We start from the raw sequence: 23,714 nt of genomic DNA, 5'->3' as shown, positions 1-23,714 counted from the left end.
ATATAATTATTTAATTATTAATAATTTTTGTATTATTCTATATTTTTATTTAATTTTTATATTTTATGAACCTTAACCTAAGTTTGTGAATCTTCAATGAAAACATTCATATATAGACTCTGTTACAACTACACTACTGAGTACACCAAATCATTACATTAAATCAGCCTGCAGATATGGTCGAAAGGCTCATGTCTTGGGCTCAGCCAATCATTAGAATAGTGAAGACGCACATTCTTAGTGGTTTTGACCAAGGAATAATTGCTGGCAGTTCTGTGGAAGAAAATTCCTTGTTTGACATTGCAGAAGGGCGTCTCTGAATGCATACCCTGAAGAGGAAATTTCCCCCCCATTTAAAGCTAGCTACACATTACGATCAGTCCAATATCCTCTGGATTTGCTAGCTGTGTACTGTGAGAGCCTACCTAATCAGACATGCATTCAATGGCCCTCACACTACAAATTTTGTAGCAACTTTAAACAAGATTTTACAGTTAGATTGTAACACATGAGGTCAGATCAAAGCTGAACATTGGGAAAAGTGAAAAACTACCCTTGCAGTGGGCCTACCTCTGCACTGCAAGGGTTAAGTGCTAATTTTTGTCTAGGGTAGCTTTAAATGCAGTTTATTTACCTTATTTATCCCTTGCTCCTGCAGGCTTCCACCTCTCCTTGCAGCCAGTCACCCAAAGACTCTTCTCTTTGGTGTTCCGTCTGTTGGTTGCACTCTGACGTTATCAGCTACAATGCAGGACCACAATCCAGAGCATCGGAGGGAAAAGGAGAGAGCTGGGGGGAGCAAAGGGTAAGGTAAGTGAAATTGCCTTTTATTGGTTTCCCTAGACAAAAATGAGCATTTAACCTTTGCAAAGCAGGGAGAACCCCACTGCAAAGGTAGTTATACATTTTCTCTGGAGTTCCGCTTTTTAGGCTATAACATGTCTTGTTTTGAACAGAGTGGAGAGGGGTTAATTCTGGCTATTTTCTTGTTGAGATTTACTGCCTCTATTGGTCTTGGTATTCACTGTCATTAGAACTGAATGGAAATGGCTGTCTGAAGTTAAAGGAGAACTATGGGGTTAAGTCTTTTCCCCATAGTTCAAACTAGCGTCCTCCCGTCACCCTAGGCTCAGTATACTGCCAGCTCGCGGTATACTGAGACGCCGCAGTATACCGCGAGCTGCTGCTCGTGATATACTGAGACGCCACAGCTGATGCGGATCCCGACAATTGTGCCGGGATCCGCCCAGCTGCGTGACTGACAGCTGGCTCTGCCTATCTCTGCTGGCTCTGCCTATCTAGAGGCAGAGTCAGCTGTACCAGCCCCCTCCCCGTCCGTTCCGCCAGTCAGCGCTGGTGGATCGGAGCGGGGAGGGGGGAATCCAGCCCCCCCCTGTCACGGCAGAGAGCCGTGACAGGATCGAGAGCTGAGCGAACGCCGGTATGTATTCGCTCACCTCCCAATCTACTGAGCCGGCCTGTGACAGTCTCATTGTCACAGGTTGGCTAGAACTATGAGGTGAGTGAAAAGCACTCACCTCATAGTTCTCCTTTAAGGCAACCATAGGTGGCCAGGTGCCACCACAAGATGAGGGAGATGTCTTCTCATACTTAAAGGATTTACCATAGCAGAGAGAAAGATAGGCTTGTGTTCCAGTGCGTTCTAGAGGCCGAACACTCATTCCAGACTTTGTGGTGTGAACTTGGCTGTCTCTTCTCTTCTCGCGCTCTCTGCTCTCTCTCTCCCATTTCTATCTGCTGTCTCTCCTATCTCTCTGCTGTCTCTTCTCTCACTTTCTCGGCTGTCTCTCTTTTCTGTCTCTGCTGTCTCTTCTCCTACTTTCTCTGCTGTCTATCTTCTCTCCCTCTGCTGTCTCTTCTTTCTCTCTGTTGTCTCTCCTATCTCTCTGCTGTCTCTTCTCCTACTTTCTCTGCTGTCTATCTTCTCTCCCTCTGCTGTCTCTTCTTTCTCTCTGTTGTCTCTCCTATCTCTCTGCTGTCTCTTCTCTCACTTTCTCTGCTGTCTCTCTTTTCTCTCTCTGCTGTCTCTTCTCTCACTTTCTCTGCTGTCTCTCTTTTCTCTCTCTGCTGTCTCTTCACTCACTTTCTCTGCTGTCTCCCTCCTATCTGTCTTTTCTTACCTCCACTGCAGCAGCTTCCCAGGTCTCCTCTCGTGCACCGACGCCCTGTCCTCCCGCGGTGCTCGTGTGGCCGAATGTGCAGACTGGGAGAGGTGTCCAGCCCCTTCCCATCTGCGGCGTCTGACACATGCCCTACGAGCACCGTGGGAGGACAGGGCACAGGTCAGTGAGCCGATCTCGATCGACTGGCAGATCGCAATCGACCTAATGGGCACCCCTGGCCTATAGTATAGAAGATGAAGAGAAATCTCTCCGAAGCGACAGAGATGGCAAAATGTGGCTTGAACCATTTCATATTGATCCCCTATGAAAATAAAAAAAAAATGTTTTGGCTTTAGACACACTTTACCTCCACTTTATTCATCTTCTGTATAATTTGATATTTTAAGGCATGACAGTGTGATAATGAACTTTGTAATGAGTTTTCTTGTCATATGTATTTCTATTATGCCAGTGCAGGTCTATGAAATATCCATTATTTCCAGTAGGAAATTGTGCTAATGTGCTATCGCAGGGCGCATGGGAATGGCTGTCTGAAGTTAAGGTGACCATAGGTGGCCAGGTGCCACCACAAGACGAGGGAGATGTCTTCTCGTACTTAAATGATTTACCACAGCAGCAGAAAGGATCAGGTTTGCTTTGCAGGGAGAAGTTCCTCCAATTGCTGGAGACAATTATTGCCTCTTAGGAGTGCAGAAGCAGCACTATAATTGCAAGCATTACTTGAAATCGTGAGCATTACTTGTAATTATCAAGCTGTGTATGACCACCCTGAGACTTAGCTATTACGAAGTCTTTGTGAAGATTTTTTTGTCTCCAGCTCCAGCAAACAAAAGTATGTATGAGCAGGCGTTTTTTTGATAGCTTTCAATCATAGGCAATAGTCTGACACTCTGAATAGTTTTTGTATCCATTTTAAATGAGTTTTATTGTAGTGTAGCAGGAATCCATAGTTTTTATTTGACATTTCAGATCAGGGGTTCTTAAACTAATCCAAGGACCCATATAAGAAAATTTTACTCTTCTGGGAATCAAGAAGATCATTTTTTTTTTAAATGACAGCAAAACCATGCAAAGACAAATAACATTGGCGATATCAATGAAAAAAAGGAAAAAACAAAAGGCATGATCAGTAATTAATGCAGCTCTGTATTCATAATGCATCATATTGGGGGAGGAATGCACATGAAAACCACTGAAGAACGATGCTGACGAAAAGAATGATGTGATGCTAGCTACCGTGTTTCGCCGAAAAGAAGACACTGTCTTATTGGCTCAAAAAAACACACTAGGTCTTATTTTCGGGGTAGGTCTTTTTTTTTTTTTTTATGTATAACAATCCAAAGTTAATGCAAATCCAAATTAAATAATCCAAAATGGCAAAGTTAAGAATAGGGTGATCAGGGCAATCAGGGGTGCCGCACCTTTCCAAGAGCGCTTTCACAATAGATTCCTCACAGGCGGAGTGCATTTGGGATCACTCTGCATGTGACAGGAGTCGGCGCTATAGAGGAAACATCAGCTTATGCGGCTCTGCTCCCTGTGCTGCCGCCTCGCTTCCTCTAGCGCCGGCTTCATTGGCACCGCTGATTCTCTACCGCGGCTCTTCAGGTTCCCCCTTATGCCACCACCGGCCCTGGCAATGGTCACAACTAGGTCTTATTTTCGGGGTAGGTCTTATATTTTAGCAATTCCCAAAAATAGTACTAGGTCTTATTTTCAGGGAAACAGGGTAGCTACCCATTGCTACTGCCTCACAAGCTGATTCTGCACCCGTCCACACGTGGATCACTGTTTTTTTTAAGCTTTCTACATGGTTATTAAAGGATTCATTGGGTTTGTTTCCATGCTGGGGGTGTTTAGTAAAAAAAATGCTTTTTTAACGTGTAAAATTTTAGTCTTCCATTACTTGGAACTTCCCCCCTGTCCGTGCTGTCATTCATAGTCATTGATCTATCACTTTGCTGCTGCTACTGCCTATTAAAATCCCATACCTAAAGTAGATTTTTATATCAAATCATATAGAGATCCATTTGGTTATAGTATCCTCTATAGAGTCCAACAAAATCCCTATCCCATTCTATGCCCTGATGAAGGGGGAGTGTTGTTGTCCCCGAAATGCATTGGCTGTGGTCGAATTGTAAACAATTAGAGGCACCTTTGGACCTTTTATTTTGGCAGCCTCTATTTTAAACATTGGATTACTCTGCAATGATCTTCTAACCTTCTGCTTGGACACAAAGTGGCAACCCATCCCAAACATATTTGCAACCCATTTATCTTGTTCTGCCTGATGAAGGGGATCCTTTGAGACCCCGAAACGTTGCACTGAGTTTATTATGCTGTGCTTCTTATACGTCAGTAAATAGACATATCTGATTTGCCATTGGAGTGCTGGTGTCCATATTTCTACTTGGTATTTAGACAGTTGCCATCCGTCGACACCCACTTTACAATTCTGGAACAGCGGTTTTGAGTGCGATGGGTATATGGACTGTATCCATTTTAAGTCCTGACCCATAGTTAAAAACAAACACTATTTTAGACCATCAAAATCATCCAGATAAAAATCTACCACATGTGGTAAAATATTACGCTACTGAAACATAGTTACTACAAAGAACCACTTCGAAAACCGATGGTAACATCTTTTTTGCCTATGCGATTGATGTCCCCTTGTCCTTATTATAATCCTTGCAATAAAAAGTTAATTAGCTCGGAGTTTATATTAACCTTGTTTTTTGCTACAGCGAGACTTAATGCTTAGGAACAGGACTGGATTTCCCACAAGGCCAACCAAGGCCCAACATTGGGGCAGCAGGTAGTAGAGGGGTAGCAGGGGTGTGGAATTCCTATCTCCGAAGCCTGTGAGCTGTTTTGTACATTTAGCCCTGCTTTGGGCATACAGAGCTAAATGTACCGTGGGGAAGCCACCGCTTGCTTTGTACAAGTGATCTTGGCGGTGCCACCTTGTATGCAGTGGGTGGGAGGCGTGTTGAGGAATCTGGCCTTGGGGCAGCAGAGAGAGTAAATCCGGCCCTGCTTAGGAGGGGAGGGTGCAGATCCAGCATCTTTAATAGAGAAAGTCTCCATGACATTGTTTGATTTTACAGACTACCATCTATCCATACCACAATATTCGTATTAGCTGGATCGTACCTTTAAAACTCTTAAAAAATTTGAAATTATGAATTAAAAACTAAAAATCCTATTTTAATTAAACGTGAGCACAATGGTTATAAATTGGATACAGGGTTCTGGGTATGAAGGAATTAAAGGAAACCTGTGCTAAAAGAATTGCTGACCTGCTTCTTAAAATGTTTTTTGCATGGTTGCCCTGCTGACCATTTGACTTCAATACTTGCCAAGTCACTAACCAGGAACCAACATATGGCTTCATGGTTGCAAAATTCAACCCACTTCATGTGAGTGCAGGGCATCATGGTCCCACCCCCTAGGAATGGGTCACCACGGATCCCAGAAAGATTGGCTCTCTGCATGATTGAGGATAGCCTAGTGTTGGAGAAGCGGCAAAGAGGAGGTGGACCCTGCATATCGAAATGACTAGGAAGAAGACAAGTTAGAAATATAAGGATAATAAAGTACATCCTGAGGGTGCCCCCATCGGGCAAGGTGGAATTAAGCCAGTGGGTGAGAGGGGAGGACTGGAGGGCAGGAAAGGCTGGAATTGGGCTTTATTTGCAGTGTGGTATAACTACATGATCATTCATCTCTAATACTAGCAGTTCTGTATTAGCAGTTGTCATCTTTTCAATCAATTTTCTATCCCTAAAAAAATGGTCATCCTGGACCTGGTCAAATGAACCTAGATGTATCACCTCCATCCAAAATGATGTATTTACTCCTGCTCTCCTCTTGTATGGGATGGACATGGCAGCAAGGCACCTAGCATTTTACAAGGAGGTTGGCAATGGAGGCCAAAGTACGTCCTTCAGCAAACGTTTTCTGTAAGTGATGTTATAATATTATAATGTGACCTTGAGAAGTAAAGGATACAGAAAATAATTGTCACCGGACACGCTTCAGGCGAGAGAGCCAGTAACTTGTGTCTTAAGTCATGGATCCATACATGTGATTTATTGCATAGCAGCGCACTAATGATTGTATGATGTGTCTCTATGGCTATATTACAGTATATACTGATAGTTTTGAAGTATAGCGCTTGTGTTGTTACGCTGTATAGTACGATTGTGTAACAGTACAATAACATGTGTTTAAAACGAATGTTTTATATAACAGGCAGCAAGTAAAATAGCTAACCAGCAAACACTGCAACTGTACTAAAGCCAGAAAGCCTAAGCTACCTTTGTACTGAGAACAAAGCCAGCAGCACAGACCCTCTTGCCTATTCTATCTCTATAATTGGTCCTCTGTAAAAAGTACAGAGTGTTTTTTGCATGACAATATTACACCATGGTAGCACAGCACAATGCGATCATATGACAATATGACACTAATGAATGTGATTGTGTGACAGTATTAGGCTAGGGTAGTACAGTACACAGCGCAGTTATCTCACAGCAAATTAAGTAAACGTGTTAATTGGTTATATTTAGTGATCTCAGCATCTCCCTATTATAAACAATATCTCACTTTTCCACTAGACCGGGGACTGTGTTGGTATGACAGCGCAGCGGTACACAGAGAGGGATTGTATGCAGTCATCGCAGTACACAGGGTCTGGATTGGACTGGGAAAGGGGTGTTGTGTTCCATCCTCCGGCAGGGTGGAAATTTCCGAATCTCACCTGGCTGTCACAGCTGGAAAGGTTGAGTCTATTTGTGCAGGTCTGAGCTCTGCTGTTTGAATGGGCCGTTCATGCAGTTACAGGAAGAAGGGACTGTTTACTGATAGACAGTATGGTCAATATTGAGCCAGGGGCTGTAGGTCCTACAGAGTATTATAGCATACACTTGGCTCCTCGCCCATTTCACTGCTTTTCTTCTGGAGAGGATAGACCCCCCTCGCCCTGTAATACTCAGTGACATCAAGCTTGCCATTACATATAGGATGAATCTTAGCCCTGGTTCATGCACAATGCTCAAAGCTTGAAGCCCAAGGGCTGAGGCCTAAATATGAACTACTTCTGAAGCAGAATGGGGTGTTTTTGGCCCCATAAACCTCAATAGAAGCTCCTGAGAATGCCTGAAAATGAACGTCTTTCAGGGCTAAACAACCATCTTCATACCTCCCAATAGTGGTGTCACTAGGGGGTGCAGCCCGCACTCGGGTGACACCATTGGAGTAGGGTTGCCACCTGTCCCGGATGGACCTGGACAGCCCAGGTTTTGAATGCTGTGTCCGGGTTTCGTGGCAGCAGAAACCTGGACGCAAGAACTCAAGCAAACAGGGGCGACCAAAATTAAGATAGGGGCTACTGGCCCCCCACTAAAAATAGTCTCGACTGTAATATTTACATAGGAATGGGTTGATGCTATTTACATATGAATAAGCCGCGACTCATTCTCCCAAAACAATGTCCGCGCATCGCTAGAGTGTTTGGGTTTCGCTGGAGAAAAAAGTGGAAACCCGACAATGGAGGGGTGACACCAAAATGACTGACAGTCTGAAAAGTCGGGCACTCGGTCGTGGACCGAGAGCCGGACGGTTGCAAGAGAGGTGGAGGGGACCCGGCGGCATACTTTATGCCGTTGGGTGAACGTTCCCCCTCTCTGTGCTGGTGTCCATCACCAAGATGGCCGCAGGCAGGTATCAGCAAGATGGCCGCGCATGCGTGATGACGTCATCGTGCACGTGCGCGGTGACGTCATCGGCGACTGCTCCAGATTTTGTCTGCTCCTCCTTCATAATTTCCCCCCAATGTTTTTCGGCAATGGACTCACCACACCAGTTATGTGGACCATTAAAGGAGAACTATGGGATCAGTGCTTTTCCCCATAGTTCTCCTTAGGGTAACGGGAAGACACAAACTAGTGTCCTCCCGTCACCCTAGGCTCAGTATACGGCGAGCTACAGCTTGCGGTATACTGAGACGCCGGAGCGGATCCTGACATCGATGTCGAGATCCGCCCAGCTGCGTGACTGACAGCTGGCTCTGCCTATCTAGAGGCAGAGCCAGCTGTACCCGTCCCCTCCACCGTCCGTTCTGCCAGTCAGCGCTGGCGGATCGGAGCGGGAAGGGGGGAATCCAGCCCCTCCCCTGTCACGGCAGAGAGCCGTGACAGGATCGAGAGGTGAGCGAATGCCGGTATATGTTCGCTCACCTCCCGATCTACTGAGCCGACCTGTGACAGTCTCATTGTCACAGGTCGGCTAGAACTATGAGGTGAGTGAAAAGCACTCACCTCATAGTTCTACTTTAAGAATTTATATGCCAAAAATGATTGGTTAAACCCAAAATTGTTGTTTTCCACCATTAATTTTCCTTTATACTGGATTGTCAAAATAGCAAACTAGATAATTAAGAGATGAGATAAAAGCTTTCGTGCCGAATAACACTTTTGGTCAGGGCCGGCCCTATAATTATGCAGCCTGAGGCGATTGCATCAGATGGCATCTCTTTGCGTTACGTAAGAGCTCTTAGCGAGCTGTGATGCTGTGGCCGGTGTTCTGCCTAGTTCCTGACAACCAGGGACATCAGTGAGCTGGGTGGGATACCAGAAAGAGCTGGAGTGCCCCCCTGGTAATGTGCACCACTAGCAATTCCCCCCTCCCAGGTAACGTGATCCACTAGCATCCCCCCAGGCGGCGAATAGTCCCCTGGGGGGTGCTAGTAGTTACACTGAACCTTTGCATAGATATCTGAACATCAGCCGAAAAAAAAGGGACAACTGAGTAGGAAATTAGGGATTAGGTTCCAAATGGGGGACAGTCCTTCCAAATGAGAGACAGTTGGGAGGCATGCTACCTTCTCCAGGTACCTAACTTTACTTTAGCAAAAACAAAAATGTCCTCCAAAAAATGCACAAATAAAAAAAGCTCCCAGTTTGCCTGTAAATGCAGCTTAAGGGATTCATGCACCGCAAGTGCAGGGCTGGATTTACCATCGGGGGCAGTAGGCTTGTGCCTATAGGTGGAAAAGCAAAGGCGGGCTTTCCCTGTATAGTTATTAACCACGCATTTTTCACAGTGCTTCCCTGCTGCTCCGTTGGAGCCTTCGCAAAGTAACCAGCCTCCACGAATCTGGGGAACACATAGGGAGGCATTTATCAAAACTGGAGCAGACAGAATCTAGAAACCCAAACACTCTAGTGCCGCACAGCAATTTTTTTGGGGGAAATGTACAGGAGAGAGTGAGGAAAGACAGCAAGGAGAGAGAGAGACAGCCAGGAGAGAGCGAGGAGAGATAGCCGGGAGTGAGAGGAGAGACAGTCAGAAGAGAGAGAGGGGAGACAGCCAGGAGAGCGAGAGAGGAGAGACAGCCAGGAGAGATAGCGAGAAGAGATAGCCATGAGTGAGAGGAGAGACAGTCAGAAGAGAGAGAGGGGAGACAGCCAGGAGAGCGAGAGAGGAGAGACAGCCAGGAGAGAGAGTTAGGAGAGACAGCCAGGGGAAAGAAGGGAGAGACAGAGAGGAGAGACAGCCATGGGAGAGAGGGGAGAGAGACCCAGGAGGAAAGGCGGGAAGAGACAGCCAGGAGAGAGAGAGAGAGAGAGAGGAGAGACAGCCATGGAAGAGAGCGAGGAGAGGCAGCCAGGAGACAGATCAAAGAGAGACAGAGTGGAGAGAAAGCCAGGAGAGAGTGAGGAGAGACAGTCAGGAGAGAGTGAGGAGAGACAGCCATTAGAGAGAGAGGAGAGACAGCCAGGAGAGAGTGAGGAGAGACAGCCAGGAGAGAGTGAGGAGAGACAGCCAGGAGACAGAGTGGAGAGATAGCCAGGAGAGAGAGAGGAGAGACAGCCATTAGAGAGAGAGGAGAGACAGTCAGGAGAGAGTGAGAGACAGCCAGGAGAGAGCGAGGAGAGACAGCCAGGACAAAGAGCGAGGAGAGACAGCCAGGACAGAGAGCGAGGAGAGACAGCCAGGAGAGAGCAAGGAGAGACAGCCAGGAGAAAGAGCGAGGAGAGACAGCCAGGAGACAGAGAGAGGAGAGACAGCCGGGAGAGAGAGAGAGCATGGGGAGACAGCCAGGAGAGACAGCCAGGAGAGAGAGCAAAGGGAGACAGCCAGGAGAAAGAGTAAGGAGAAACAACCAGGGGAGAGAGGAGAGCTGATGACAAGAAGCTAATATGAAGACCCAGCCATGTACTTCTATTAGCAGGATCTAAAAATCTCTTTAACATTTTGTTTTTAAAGAATGAATAAATGGACTCCTCTGTGTTTTTACATGCGTCTAGGGGCAGTTTTAAACAGCGTGCGCGAGCTCCAAATGTACTTTTCATGTTGCCTGCTCGCCGTAGAGGGGATTGAAACTGTTCGGGTCACCTTCTGGTCAGCAGGCTGTCACTGTGAAATGCTGCTCCTTCTGCAGTAACTGACCTTGTTTTATTTCTTGCTAGAGGTGACATATCGGGAGGAGAGCTGTGATGAGGAGGACGTGCACAGCGGCTGCCCCCAGGAGAGTGACCTGGCTTTAAGACTTAGAATGAAACATCAACTCTTTCTGTCCTGTGGCAAGTATCCGCGCAGCATATAATCATTCACTCCGGGGATCGCGTTAATTACAGCCATAATGTTGCCTGCTGTTATTTACAGATGAATGTTTCTTATTAGTGTGATTACATCACAAGTTGGAGCATGCCCCTAAACTATACAAATGCCTGGTGCTGCACATGCCCAACCGTCCTCTAGAATATGCAGGCAAGTTACAAGCTAATGACATTAATGTTAAAAAAAAAAACAGATGAAGAATGGCATAGATTTAGAGATGAACATGGGCTTAGTGGGCCGTCTGCTTGTGCTGTTACAGTGCTGTATCTGATCGCACACCTATGTGCTGTGCCTGGGCATCTAGGCATCAGTGGTCCCCGGTCAAAAAAGGGTTAAAGGATATCTAAAACCCAAGAACAAAACTTTTATAGATTGCAGCTTACTGATGTGGTGGCTTGTTAGAATACATATTATTATATCTATTGCAGCGGTCGCCAACCTGTGGTCCGGGAGAAAATGTTGGGGGTCCCCGGGCCCCTCTGATGCCATGCAGGCTGGGCACTGAGGCTCCGGAGCTGCCCCTCACTGACTCAAGCAGCGGCTGTCACAATCTCGTCAGTACCCGGACTGAGCAGGCTGCGGGACATAGAAAAAGTGGGGAGAAGCCAGGTAATAGTGGCTCAGTATGGGGGAAGGGGAGGCACATTTTTTTTGTTTCCGCATATATAAATATATTCTCATATGTGTGTGTATGTGTACACACATATATATACACACATATGAGAATATATTTATATTTGCGTAAACAAAAAATATGAGAATATATATATATTTTTACAAAATTCATATTAGTGGTCCTCGGGATTTAAAATGATGAATTTAGTGGTCCATGAGGTCTGAAAGGTTGGCTCCGCTGATCTCTATAGCAATAACTCCCGCACTATACAATTTCGGTCACTAGATGGCAGTGTTTATAAGTTCTGTTATGTATCTATGGTAGATTCTCTGTTGTATTGAATAATGGTAGAGAATAAAGCTGTGGCTTCCTTCCTGTTTTAGACAAGCCAATGTGCAGCATGCATATCAGACGGTGTGCTTGTGTTTCTCTGTGAGGCTGTGCAAGACGTTCCAACATGGCTGCATTCCTTTTCTTTTTTTAGGCTAAGAATTTAAAAAACCACAGTAGCTTATTGGTTAGCCTTTCTGCCTTGCAGCACTGAGGGTCCCTGATTCAAATCCTGGTCAGGACACTATCTGCATGGAGTTTGCATGTTCTCCTTGTGCTTGTGTGGGTTTCCGCCGGGTACTCCGGTTTCCTCCCACACTCCAAAGACATGCTGGGAGGTTAATTGGCTCATGTCTAAATCAGCCCTGTATGTATGTGAGATAGGGACCTTAGATAGTATGCTCCTCAAGGGCAGGGACTGATGTGAATGTGCAGTATGTAAAGAGCTGCGTACCTTGTCAGCGCTATATAAATAACTGTAATAAATAAATTAATAAATACCTGTTGATCCTGCCAGAAATGCAGAGTCCTTGTCACTGTGTATTGATTGCCAACAATATTATCTGCTTTCCAAAGCTAGTCTTCTTTCCATTCCCCAGCCCCCTATGTATGGAGATGGAAAGAGTAAGATGTGCTTGTAGTCCAAATCAGTGGATCAAGCTAGTAGCAGCCGTGGGTCCCTCCAAAGGTGGAGGCTTGATCCTGCAAGTAACACACATCCTGTTTTAGGATGGCAACGCTCACTCACCTTACTGTATCTATGGAGGGAGCCGTGGTTGTTACCGGCTTGTAGTCCAAATCAGGGGATCAAGCTGGTAACAGCCACGGCTCCCTCCGTAGATACAGCCAAGTGAGTGAGTGTGGTCATTCTAGGAAAGGAAGTGTGTTATTTGCAGGATCATCATGTGAAGATAAAGGCAAAAAAAGCCTAACAAAAGAAAATTAATGCAGCCACCACATCTAAGGACTATCTCCCACTCTGACTGCCTTTAGGCAATCCCTTAAGACTCATCTTTTCAGGGAAGCCTATCCCACCTCAACCTAACCACTGATCTATCACGTTGTCAAGCAATTCATCCCCGCAAAGCTACCTCCTCATGTATCATTTGCCCCTCCCTTTTAGATTGTAAGCCCTCAGGGGCAGGGCCCTCCTTACCATCTTGTCTGTAAAAAATAAGTCAAGGCAACTGGACTTGCTGTATTTTTCTTGAAGATCTTTCACTGGACATCCGACCAGCTTTCTCAATTCAGAATGACTTGTACAAAAAATGATCTGGGAATAAATATGCTGAATGTCGCTCCAATCCACATCATCTGTTAGTCCCAACCAGGTGTTGATTGCATTTGCATAACTGCAGTCTAGGAAGTGTTATTAACCTGCCCGGAGAGAGTTGTTAAAACAGCATTGTATGTGGCAGACAATAGATGTCTGCCCCCCCTCCCCTCCCCTCTATTAAAGCTTGGCGTCTTCATTTTTACATAAATGGCCTCTTTCACACCTCTTTTGAACCATTCCTCCTCCCTGTCTAGGATGCGTACTTGACTGTCTTCAAAGGAGTGACCCTTTTCCTTTAGATATAGGTACACTGCTGAATCCTGGCCAGAGGGTTTTGCTCTTCTATGCTGTGCTATACGCTGGTGTAGCTGCTGTTCTGTTTCACCGAGATACAATTCTGAGCACTCCTCACTGCACTGAACTGCATACACAGTGTTGTTCATCTTGCGTTTTGGCGTTGGGTCTTTTGGGTGAACCAGCTGTTGCCTCAGTGTATTGCTGTCAACACCTGCAAATGCAATCAACACCTGGTTGTGACTAACAGATGATGTGGATTGGAGCGACATTCACCATATTTATTCCCAGATAATTTTTTGGACAAGTCATTCTGAATTGAGAAAGCTGGTCGGATGTCCAGTGACACGTCTTCAAGAAAAATACAGCAAGTCCAGTTGCCTTGACTTATTTTTTACAGATGAGATGGTAAGGAGGGCTCTACCCCTGAGGGCTTACAATCTAAAAGGGAGGGGCAAGTGATACATGAGGAGGTAGCTGTGCGGGGATGAATTGCTTGACAACGTGATAGATCAGTGGTTAGGTTGAGGTTCAAGAAAAATACAGCAAGCCCAGTTGCCTTGACTTATTTGTTTACAGATATAACATGACCTGGATGAATGAGAACCTCACAGACTCATTACCATCTTGTCTTGAATTGTCTTGTGATTGTAATATCTTATATATCCTTATATTGTAAAGCGCTGCGCAAACTGTTGGCGCTATATAAATCCTGTATAAAAATAATAATATGTAGAATGTTTGTTTTGGGGTATACATGCCCTTTAAAGGAGAACTATGAGGTTAGGGCTTTTCCCCACAGTTCTCCTAAGGGTAACAGGAGGACACAAACTAGCGTCCTCCCGTCACCCTAAGTTCAGTATACCGCGAGCTTCAGCTGAGACGCCGCAGCTGAAGCGGATCCCGGCAATTATGTCTGGATCCGCCCAGCTGCGTGACTGACAGCTGGCTCTGGCTATCTAGAGGCTATCTGTAGCATTGTGGGATTGGTTTCTTTTATATTAAAATAGTAGTAACCACTCAACTTTTTTTTTTCAATGATGAATCCAGATCAAACAAATATGAATTGCCCAGCAAAGTATTTATTTGCATGTTTTACTAAAACACTTATAGTCATCATGTTTCTGAACAGCTGCTCCAAGATATTTAGCTCATCTTTCCTGAACTCCTGTTGAGTACAGGATCACAGTAGGTGTCCATCGACTAGCTTGGTGGAAGGAGGAGCAGGGAGCAGTTTGACTTGCTGTGCCTGTGTGTTTATGGAAAAAAGCAGATATCCTATTGCACACCACACCTATGTGTGTTTATGGAGACACACACAGCTTACTAGCACACACAAGGGTGGCTCCATAGGACCCTGCAAGGGAAAGGAGCCACCCTAAAACAGGATATCAGGACCAATGCTCAGGGGACAAGCTGATTCTGCAGGAAACTAAATCTTTTAAACATTGGGGAGCACCATCTAACATTTTGACTTCACTTAGATGAATAAAATAAACAAATATATAAGGATGAGTGAAAATAAGAATTTGTGTTCATTTTGGTCAAATTTGCCATTTCATTGGTAAATGTGTTGGAGTGTTTAGGGAAAGGGGATTCAAGTGTCTTTTTGTTGATTGGCCATTAAAGCAGGGGTAACCCAGCCCTCCAGCTGTGCTTTAACTACAAATCCCAAGATGCCTCTGGGAGTAATGCCTGTAATGGTCAGTCTTGCAATGCCTCATGGGACTTGTAGTTCCACAACAGCTGGAGGGCCGGAGTTGCCCACCCTTGCTTTAAAGGTTTTTTTGAAAATAACTCCGGGTTTGTCAACCTCATGTTTACACCCCACCACGCAGCATTAACATGCAAAAGTACTTAATAGTTACCTGTGTTCCATGTGTCTTGAGTGCGGTCAGGTGATGTAACAGGTCCTGCTCACCCTCTTCTTCCTCTGGCGGTGGGTGAATCCTAAATGCTGCAGAGAGCGACACCATTAAAATTCATGGCGCGGTTCACTGCAGCATTCTCCTAAGAATCCATGGGAGGGGCGGAGCCTTGACACCTTGGGCTAACAAAGTAGGTAAAATGACACTGGGTGTCATTCATCTTAGAAGAACAGCATCACTGGCTCAGTGACCCGGTGAGTCTGTGGGGGACAGTACAGGAGATGAGGTGAGTAAAGAAGCCGAAGCTGGTTTTTAATTTCTGCGTCACTAGGGGCTGGATTATTGCAATGTCTGTCCAAGCTGGACTTAAAAGAGAACTATGGGGTAAGTGTTTTTCCCCATAGTTCTCCTCAGGGTCATGTGAGAACATATACTAGCGTCCTCCCGTGACCCATAGCTCAGTATATAGCGAGCTAAATCTACAATCACGTAAGTGTTTTTTGGTGTGTCGTGGAAAACGAAACATTTTTCCTGCACTTAGGCGCTTTCCCCTTTTCTCTATATCTTTCTCCTTTGAGACATCATAAGGGATACCGCCGATGGTACGGTGTGATCTGTTTGATAAGGAAGGGGGAAGCTGCGCACGGCTTGCCCATCCATGTGGGCAAGCCGTGGGCGGCCGATCACTACAATAAAGAGATCGCGTCCTCCCGTCCCCCTAGGCTCAGCATACCGCAAGCTACAGCTTGTGGTATACTGAGACGCCGCAGCTGAAGCGGATCCCGACAATTATGCCGGGATCCGCCCAGCTGTGTGACTGACAGCTGGCTCTGCCTATCTAGAGGCAGAGCCAGCTGTACCTGCCCCCTCCCCCATCCGTTCCGCCAGTCAGCGCTGGCGGATCGGAGCGGGGAATCCAGCCCCTCCCCGGCAGAGAGCCCTGACAGGATCGAGAGGTGAGCGAACGCCGGTATGTGCTCGCTCACTTCCCGATCTACTGATACTGTACTTGTGTTAAAGGAGAACTATGAGGATGAGTGAAAAGCACTCACCTCATAGTTCTCCTTTAACACAAGTACAATATTTGTAGCACTATGCACTAATTAGAGTGGAATCCCGGATTTGTACACATTTTATCCATACACGTGCATCAACAGATTTTTTTTTGTTGGGATACAGACTGCTAGATTTTTAATTTTTATAATTTTTACATATTTCATATGTATTATTGCACAGAGTATTTCACAAACATTTTTTTTTCACAAGTACGAGGTGAATTTCACTTATCAACTTTGAGAGTTTTATTCGTTTACATTTTGATTGAGCGCAACATAATTAGCACTAATTACTGTCGAGATCCACCCAGCTGCGTGATTGACTGCGGGCTCTGCCCATCTAGAGGCAGAGCCAGCTGTACCCGCCCCCTCCCCCATCCGCTCCTCCAGTCAGCTGGGAATCCCTGCAGGGAGCCGTGACTGACAATCACGACTCTCTGCAGGGAGATGATCAAGAAGTGAGCGAGTGACGGTATGTGTTCGCTCACTTCCCGATCTATAGAGACGATTTGTGACAGTTTCATTATCACACGTCGGCTCGAACTATGAGGATAAGTGATTTCCCCTCACCTCATAGTTCTCCTTTAAGTTTTACATTTTTGCTAGAGTTGACGTTATACTTGTTTGCGTCCAAAGGCTTATGATCACAATGTCAGTGCTGGCGTAATGATCTCGTGGCTTTGTTAGAAAACAAAGTGATTTTTTTTTTTAACAAAAAGTGGGACAGAATTTTAGATAATGGCTCTCTGTGCCCTCCTGCCCATGTGACAATCACACCTCCCACATCTTGTACAGGTGCCACGGGGACATTGTGTAAGTAAGTATCTTTTGAATGGGGTCATAGACCGAATAAAAAAACAGAACAGAATTTTTAACTATACCCAATACTAAAAAATTGGCTGGAATTAGGCTTCAAGGCCAAACATGAAGCTATACAATATATTAATTGTACAATGTACGCTATAACCAGACACAAAGGGAAAATTCTGGAACCATACATCTGTTATTTGCGTCAGGCGTGCACGTAATTTTCTGTTGTGAGGAATCTGGAAGCATGCACACCGATCATTGTACCCCACTTTATTTGTTCCACTAATGGTCTATAGAAAGGTTCATTAAGGAGGCAAATAACTTATTATGAAGAGAATATGGATTTATGGATTTCTCCGTGCTGTGTAAGCCAGAGTTAAGCCTTTGTCTGAGATGTAAATATATGGATTGGTTGGCTGTTTGATAAAGGCTTGTTTTTTCATCCTCTATTTCAGTCCATCTGCAACTAACACACTGCAAGCGTATACGGTATATTATAGTTAGTATTATGGTTACTGAGAAATATACACGGCCTGTGCAAAAAAAAAAAGTCACACTCGCTAATATTTCATTGGACCACCTTTAGCTTTTATTATGGCATGCATTTGCCGTGGCATAGTTTCAATAAGCTTATGCAAGTTCATGTACAGAGTTGCATTAATTTTTCACCAAGATCTTGTACTAATGATGGGAGAGTTGGACTACTGCATTAAGTGTTCTCTAGGACAGCGGTCACCAACTGGTGGTCCCTGACAAAAGTGAATACATATATATTTTTAAAAAATTCATATTAGTGGTCCGCGGGATTTGAAATTATGAATTTAGTGGTCCATGAGGTCCGAAAGCTTGGCGACTGCTGCTCAAGGACACATCCTAAAGTTTCTCAATGGGGTTAAGGTCTGAACTCTGTGGTGACCAATCCATGTGTGACCATGATGTCTCATGCTCCCTGAACTACTCTTTCACAATTTGAGACTGATGCCATCAGGGTATATTCAGGTAGGCTGCTGACTTAATTTTTTAGGCACATCATGTTGCTGAGCCTAGATCATATTATCCAACCTAGATCCTTTTATCCTATTATCCAATGGAAGGCTCTTACCTATTTTCTTAGCTAAAGCCAGGTGGTGACTTTTTTTTGGGACAGGCAGTGTATTTTGCCGCAGGCTACAAACAGAATGAGGCTGTGCATATTGTATTGTGTGATTACAGGTGTGCCTGGAGGTATGTGAGCCTTCATGTAAAGGCTGGGCCCCTTTCTCAACCCTGTTCTCCCGATCAGCTACCAATAGCAGGATTTCTAGGAACTGACGGAAGGGTGCAAACCTCTGTGGAATGCTGGCTAAGCAAGGCACACCGTACTCAGAATTCTACCTGCTGATGTGTTGATGCTGTTTTATTTTTAAAGAATGCTCTTTGCCATTTATAATGTTACAAGAAGTGGCTAAGTGTTTTTCTACAAGTATAGTTATAGAATTGCACTTTGATTGCATCCATATTTTGTTTGGGCTCAGTTCCATTCTGTGACATTGTATGTTGGGTATGAAGGGCTACCATTAGAGCAATAAAGTCGTTATTACTTAGTGGTACGAGGCATATATATGTCAGGATTGGGCCCCTCTATTTAGAATTGACATTACCTGTCATGCAAGCAGGGCCGGTTTTACTTTCTCTTCTGCCCCAAGGCCAGGTTCCCCAATGTGCCCCTCAAATAAAAGCAGAAGAGGCAATCGCTCCCTTCTTTCTCTCTCCTACATGCTAACAACTTATTTGATGCCTGGAGATGCTTGCATGGAAATGAAAGGGATTATACCCAGGGCCAGATTCACTCTCCCTTCTGCCCCAAGGCCAGGTCCCTCAATGCGCTTCCCGCCAACCCCCACACCCCCAATGGAGAATGGCAACCAGATGGCGGGGGCAGCAGGGTTAGTTTAAATTTTTTTTTCTCTTTATTGTTTTATTCACTTTTTAAATTTTTTTATTATTTTTTTACTTTCTTAAATATTTAGATTCATACAAAACGAGCAGTGGCTGCGCTGCTCTACATTTAGCCCTGCTTGTAGACTATATGAGCAGGATAGAGCTACTGCTAAAACAGAGGGAAGTATTCAGACACCGAACAAAAAGAATAGGGTCTCAGCATGACCAATCGATTAGGCAATTTAAGACAATTAGAAAAGATTTTAGAACAAGACAGTGTAACTCTTGACTGAAATTTTGTATCTTTTGTAGGACATTTTGTAGGGAAAACAACAGGTTCACTTTAATGGTGGACTCACCAGCAGAATATGCTCACCTTTCTTTTTCTCCCCTGCCACTACATGTGACTCACTCCCCTTTCTCTTACATGACAGCACTGGTTCTTGACCACTCAGGTACCCAACACCATAACATGGAGGTGAGAAGAGACTTAGAGCTTACACAGGGCTTCTTCTTTTCTTTCCCAGTGGTTAAACAAAGCTGCAGGGGGTGAATGGTAGGAAAGTACATTCAGATGGTGCATGGGAAATCACATGTTCATTTTAAGTGCAATTTGAAGCTTGGAGAGACTGTCACATTGCCCATGCAGGGAAAAGGGTATCTCTTGCAGCAAACACAGGTGTGCAAGTTGTAGTAATCCATAGCATTCAATAAAGAAACAAATCTTTACCTGTCCTAACTGCTTTTAACTGATGAGAGATTAAATCCATTCATTAGCTAAAGATTACTCTACATATTTGCTTGTGGCATAGTTCTACGGTTACTAATAATATTATTTTTCTGTTTGTATACACAGACAATAATTGAACACTGTGAGAAGGCTCAATGACGGTTTCCAGCCATGCAATGTTCTTGGAAGGCTGTCCTCTTACTAGCGCTGGCCTCTATTGCTATCCAGTACACAGCCATCCGAACCTTTACAACCAAATCCTTTCATATGTGTCCGGTTCCTAACCCGAGCAACTGTAGCCTGGGACAAGAACCTACGGACTCTCCTGATCGGTTGTGTGAAGATGGCCAGCCAGTAACTTCTAACATCTCAAGGAAAACTCATATCCTAATCCTTGCCACCACCCGCAGTGGGTCTTCTTTTGTTGGTCAACTGTTCAATCAACACTCGGACGTCTTCTACTTGTTTGAACCACTTTATCATGTTCAGTACACACTAATTCCCAAAATGACACAAAGTAAAAGTCCTGCTGAAAGGAGAGTGATGTTGGGAGCTAGCAGGGACCTCTTAAGAAGCCTTTATGACTGTGACCTTTATTTCATGGAAAACTATATCAAGCCACAACCGGTCAATCACACCACAGATAGACTTTTCCGAAGGGGTGCAAGTAAAGCGCTCTGCTCTGCCCCAGTTTGCGATGCCCTGGGTCCCACTGATATTTATTTAGAAGAAGGAGACTGCATTAAGAAATGTGGGAGCCTGAATTTGACTCTAGCAATGGAGTCTTGTAAAGACCATGGACATGTGGCTATCAAAACAGTCCGGGTTCCTGAAGTTAATGACTTAAGAGCATTGGTAGAGGATCCTCGCCTTAATTTAAAGGTGATTCAGTTGGTGAGAGACCCACGAGGAATATTGGCCTCCCGTAGTGAGACCTTCAGAGACACTTACAGGCTATGGAGGATCTGGAGGGCTACTGGTCGCAGACCATACAATTTGGACTCAACTCAGTTGACCACTGTATGTGAGGACTTCTTAAACTCTGTGTCGACTGGGTTTAGTAGGCCACCATGGCTCAAGGGGCGCTACATGCTTTTAAGGTATGAAGACCTGGCTAGAAACCCTATGAAGAAGATGGAGGAAATCTATGATTTTGTGGGTATTCCACTGGATGCCAATGTGGAAAGATGGATTCTGAACAATACTCGGGGTGACCAGTCTTCTGCCAAACACAAGTATGGGACGGTCAGAAACTCTGCAGCCACAGCAGAAAGCTGGAGACTGACCTTGTCCTATGACATTGTAGAGTTCACCCAGAATGCCTGTCGACAAGTATTAAGCCAACTGGGCTACAAAACTGTGGGGTCTTCCCAGGACTTGAGGAACCTTTCCTACAGCCTCATCGAGGACAGATCTTTTACGCCTTTTTTGTAATGGTCTATTTCTCAGTAGATAAAACAGACAGTGAAAGAGCTATACACAAGATGCCAAGAAAGGAGTTAGGGAATAAAAATAACTTTATTTTTGATAAAGCTACCCCCTTCTTCATCTTCTTGAGAAACAAGTTGCACTACAGTGGTTGGGATCTAAAAGCACATTGAAAAAAAAAGGAGGTTATACCTCTCTGAAACTTGAATTCGTTTCTACAGAGCAGTTGAATATTGAAAACTCTGTAAAGTCCATTCATAAATTGAAATAGCTCAGCTGTATGGACATATTCATTGGTGTTTCAAGGAGAGCCTTAAAGGGAATATTTTGTGGCGAGACTTTTGTTTATGAGTGGCTGATACATTCCTGGCCAACCATTTTCCAAAAAAAAAAGCAAAAAAAAAAAATGAATTAAAGTGAGACCAAAGCCAGAAGTTAGATCTTAAAAATGCATTTTAAGTACCCTAACTATTAACAAAAATGTATCTTTATTTGTGTATCACTCGGCTGTAGATCCTCAAATCATCTCTGAATTGGTGCTGACACTGTCCTTTCTTCAGGAGGGTGACTACTTTTGCTCCCCATGGTCCCTGTGTTTATTGTAAAGTAATCACCGCTCCAAGCTCACTCCCATGATAGACTACAATCTCAATACCAATTAGTAAACGAAACATGAGATTGTAGTCTATGGCGGGACTGACCTTGGAGCGGTGGCTACTTTACAGCACACACAGGGACCATGGGGAACAAAAGCAGCCCCCCTCCAGAAGGAAGGACAGTGTCGGCACCAATTCAGAGATGATTTGAGGATCTACAGCCGACTGATACACAAATAAGATACATTTTTGTTAATAGTTAAGGTACTTGAATGCATTTTTAGGATTTAACTCCTGAATTTAATGTCACTTTAAGAACTTAAAGGAAACCTATTCTGAAAGAAACATGGAGGCTGCAGTTGATGACCTTTGCTCCTACACATGCTAGTTGTCTGGCTCCCTGCTAAACCAACGGCTTCAACACTTTCTGAGGCACTAACCTGGAAATAAGACGATCAAGACTTCATTCTGACTTTTTTGCTACATGCTTGTCAGTGATTCAGAAAGCACTGATGTAGCCAATCAACTAGCATTTCCAAAAGCAGTGACAGCCACTGTATTTCACCCAGTACAGGTTTCCTTAACCTAAACATTGCTTGTAAATGTGAGATTGTAAGGCAGTGCAGCAAAGTATCCTTTTTTTTTTTTAAATGGCCTTTTGACTAGTTTCATATGCTTTTCCCTATTTTATCTGTTGCTTCTTTAGAATGCCAAGGCATTTGTTCATGTGATCTCATTCAGTCAGAGCTGACCAAGCAGAAGCTCCACCTCAGCTCCAGACCTTTGATTCTGCTGACATCACATGACCACATGTATTTTCTGCAGAACTGGTGAATATTACAGTTAATTTGACCATTATTACAAGAAAGCAAAATGGTCAGGTGGGATTTCATGTGGCTATGAATTCTGTTTACCTGTACGGGGCAAAGCAATATGTTCACGTCACTACCACCTACCTAGTTGCACATACAGGCCTTCCTTCTGCTCCCCAATCGATTTATTATGCTGCTGTTAGTGGCTGCAGATTAAAGTGACACTAAACTCAGGAGTCATATCTTAAAAATGCATTCAAGTACCTTAACTATGAACAAAAATGTATCTTATTTGTGTGTCACTCGGCTGTAGATCCTCAAATCATCTCTGAATTGGTGCTGACACTGTCCTTCCTTCTGGAGGGTGGCTACTTTTGTTCCCCATGGTCCCTGTGTGTGTTGTAAAGTAGTCACTGCTCCAAGCTTGCTCTTGTGATGGACTACAATCTCACATTTAGTTTAATAAGTTGTATTGAGATTGTAGTCCATCAATGGAGTAAGCTTGGAGCGGTGACTACTTTACAACACACAGGGACCATGGGGAAAAAAAGTAGCCACCCTCCAGAAGGAAGGACAGTGTAAGCACCAAATCAGAGATGATTTGAGGCTCTACAGCCGAGTGATACACAAAAAGATACATTTCAGTAAATAGTTGGGGTACTTGAATGTATTTTTTATATTTAACTCCTAAGTTTACTGCCACTATAAGTCCCACATAAGGTACAAGTCATGAATTGGATCTGATACAAGGCTTCTCTTCCCACCCCCATGTGACAGTTCTGGGTGCCTGAGTGGCCATTCACCAAGCACCAGCACTGTCACATGGGTGGAAGGGGAGCGAGTGACGCGCTCTTTATACCCAGAAGTATCCAGTTTGTTTCTTTGATTTTGCTGGCCAAAGTGACAAGGTAGCAAAAGGAAGGTGACTACGAGCAGCTCGGAAGCGGTCAGTTAGGTGACCCAAGCCACTTGGAAAGAGTATACAGTCTTAAAGTATATTTCCACTTAAGCAGCCAAATTGGGATAACACGTATTTTATATTTGTTACATGTTCTCAATAATATAGCATACATTGCTGCTTACACAATACTTGTTTTTTCTGGGGAAAATTATTTTTTTTTCTAAATTGAATTTTCCCCTGGAATGTAAGAGGGCTGGGGAGGTGATTGTTACCATAATGAGCCCTGTCTGTACTGTGCTGGCAGAA

The 23,714-nt window shown here is 44.4% G+C and overlaps 1 protein-coding gene across 2 annotated transcripts in view; it reads left to right on the top strand.

Moving 5' to 3' along the window:
* Positions 1–21,129, top strand: part of CHST1 (carbohydrate sulfotransferase 1) — a 36,496-nt gene extending 15,367 nt beyond the window's left edge. The window contains exons 2-3 of one of the 2 annotated variants that reach the window (XM_018554518.1): positions 10,622–10,735; positions 19,798–21,129. In XM_018554518.1, the coding sequence (XP_018410020.1) occupies positions 19,843–21,105 (1,263 nt within the window). In that variant the 5' untranslated portion in view covers positions 10,622–10,735; positions 19,798–19,842 and the 3' untranslated portion in view covers positions 21,106–21,129. The remainder of the gene's footprint in view (positions 1–10,621; positions 10,736–19,797) is intronic. The other variant, XM_018554519.1, reaches the window with a different exon arrangement.
* Positions 21,130–23,714: the final 2,585 nt, after the last annotated feature.

This window comes from Nanorana parkeri, unplaced genomic scaffold (genome assembly GCF_000935625.1).
Source record: "Nanorana parkeri isolate BGI_ZX_2015 unplaced genomic scaffold, ASM93562v1 scaffold163, whole genome shotgun sequence".
Classification (NCBI taxonomy): Eukaryota; Metazoa; Chordata; class Amphibia; order Anura; family Dicroglossidae; genus Nanorana; species Nanorana parkeri.
This window is presented reverse-complemented; position numbering and strand designations above follow the sequence as displayed.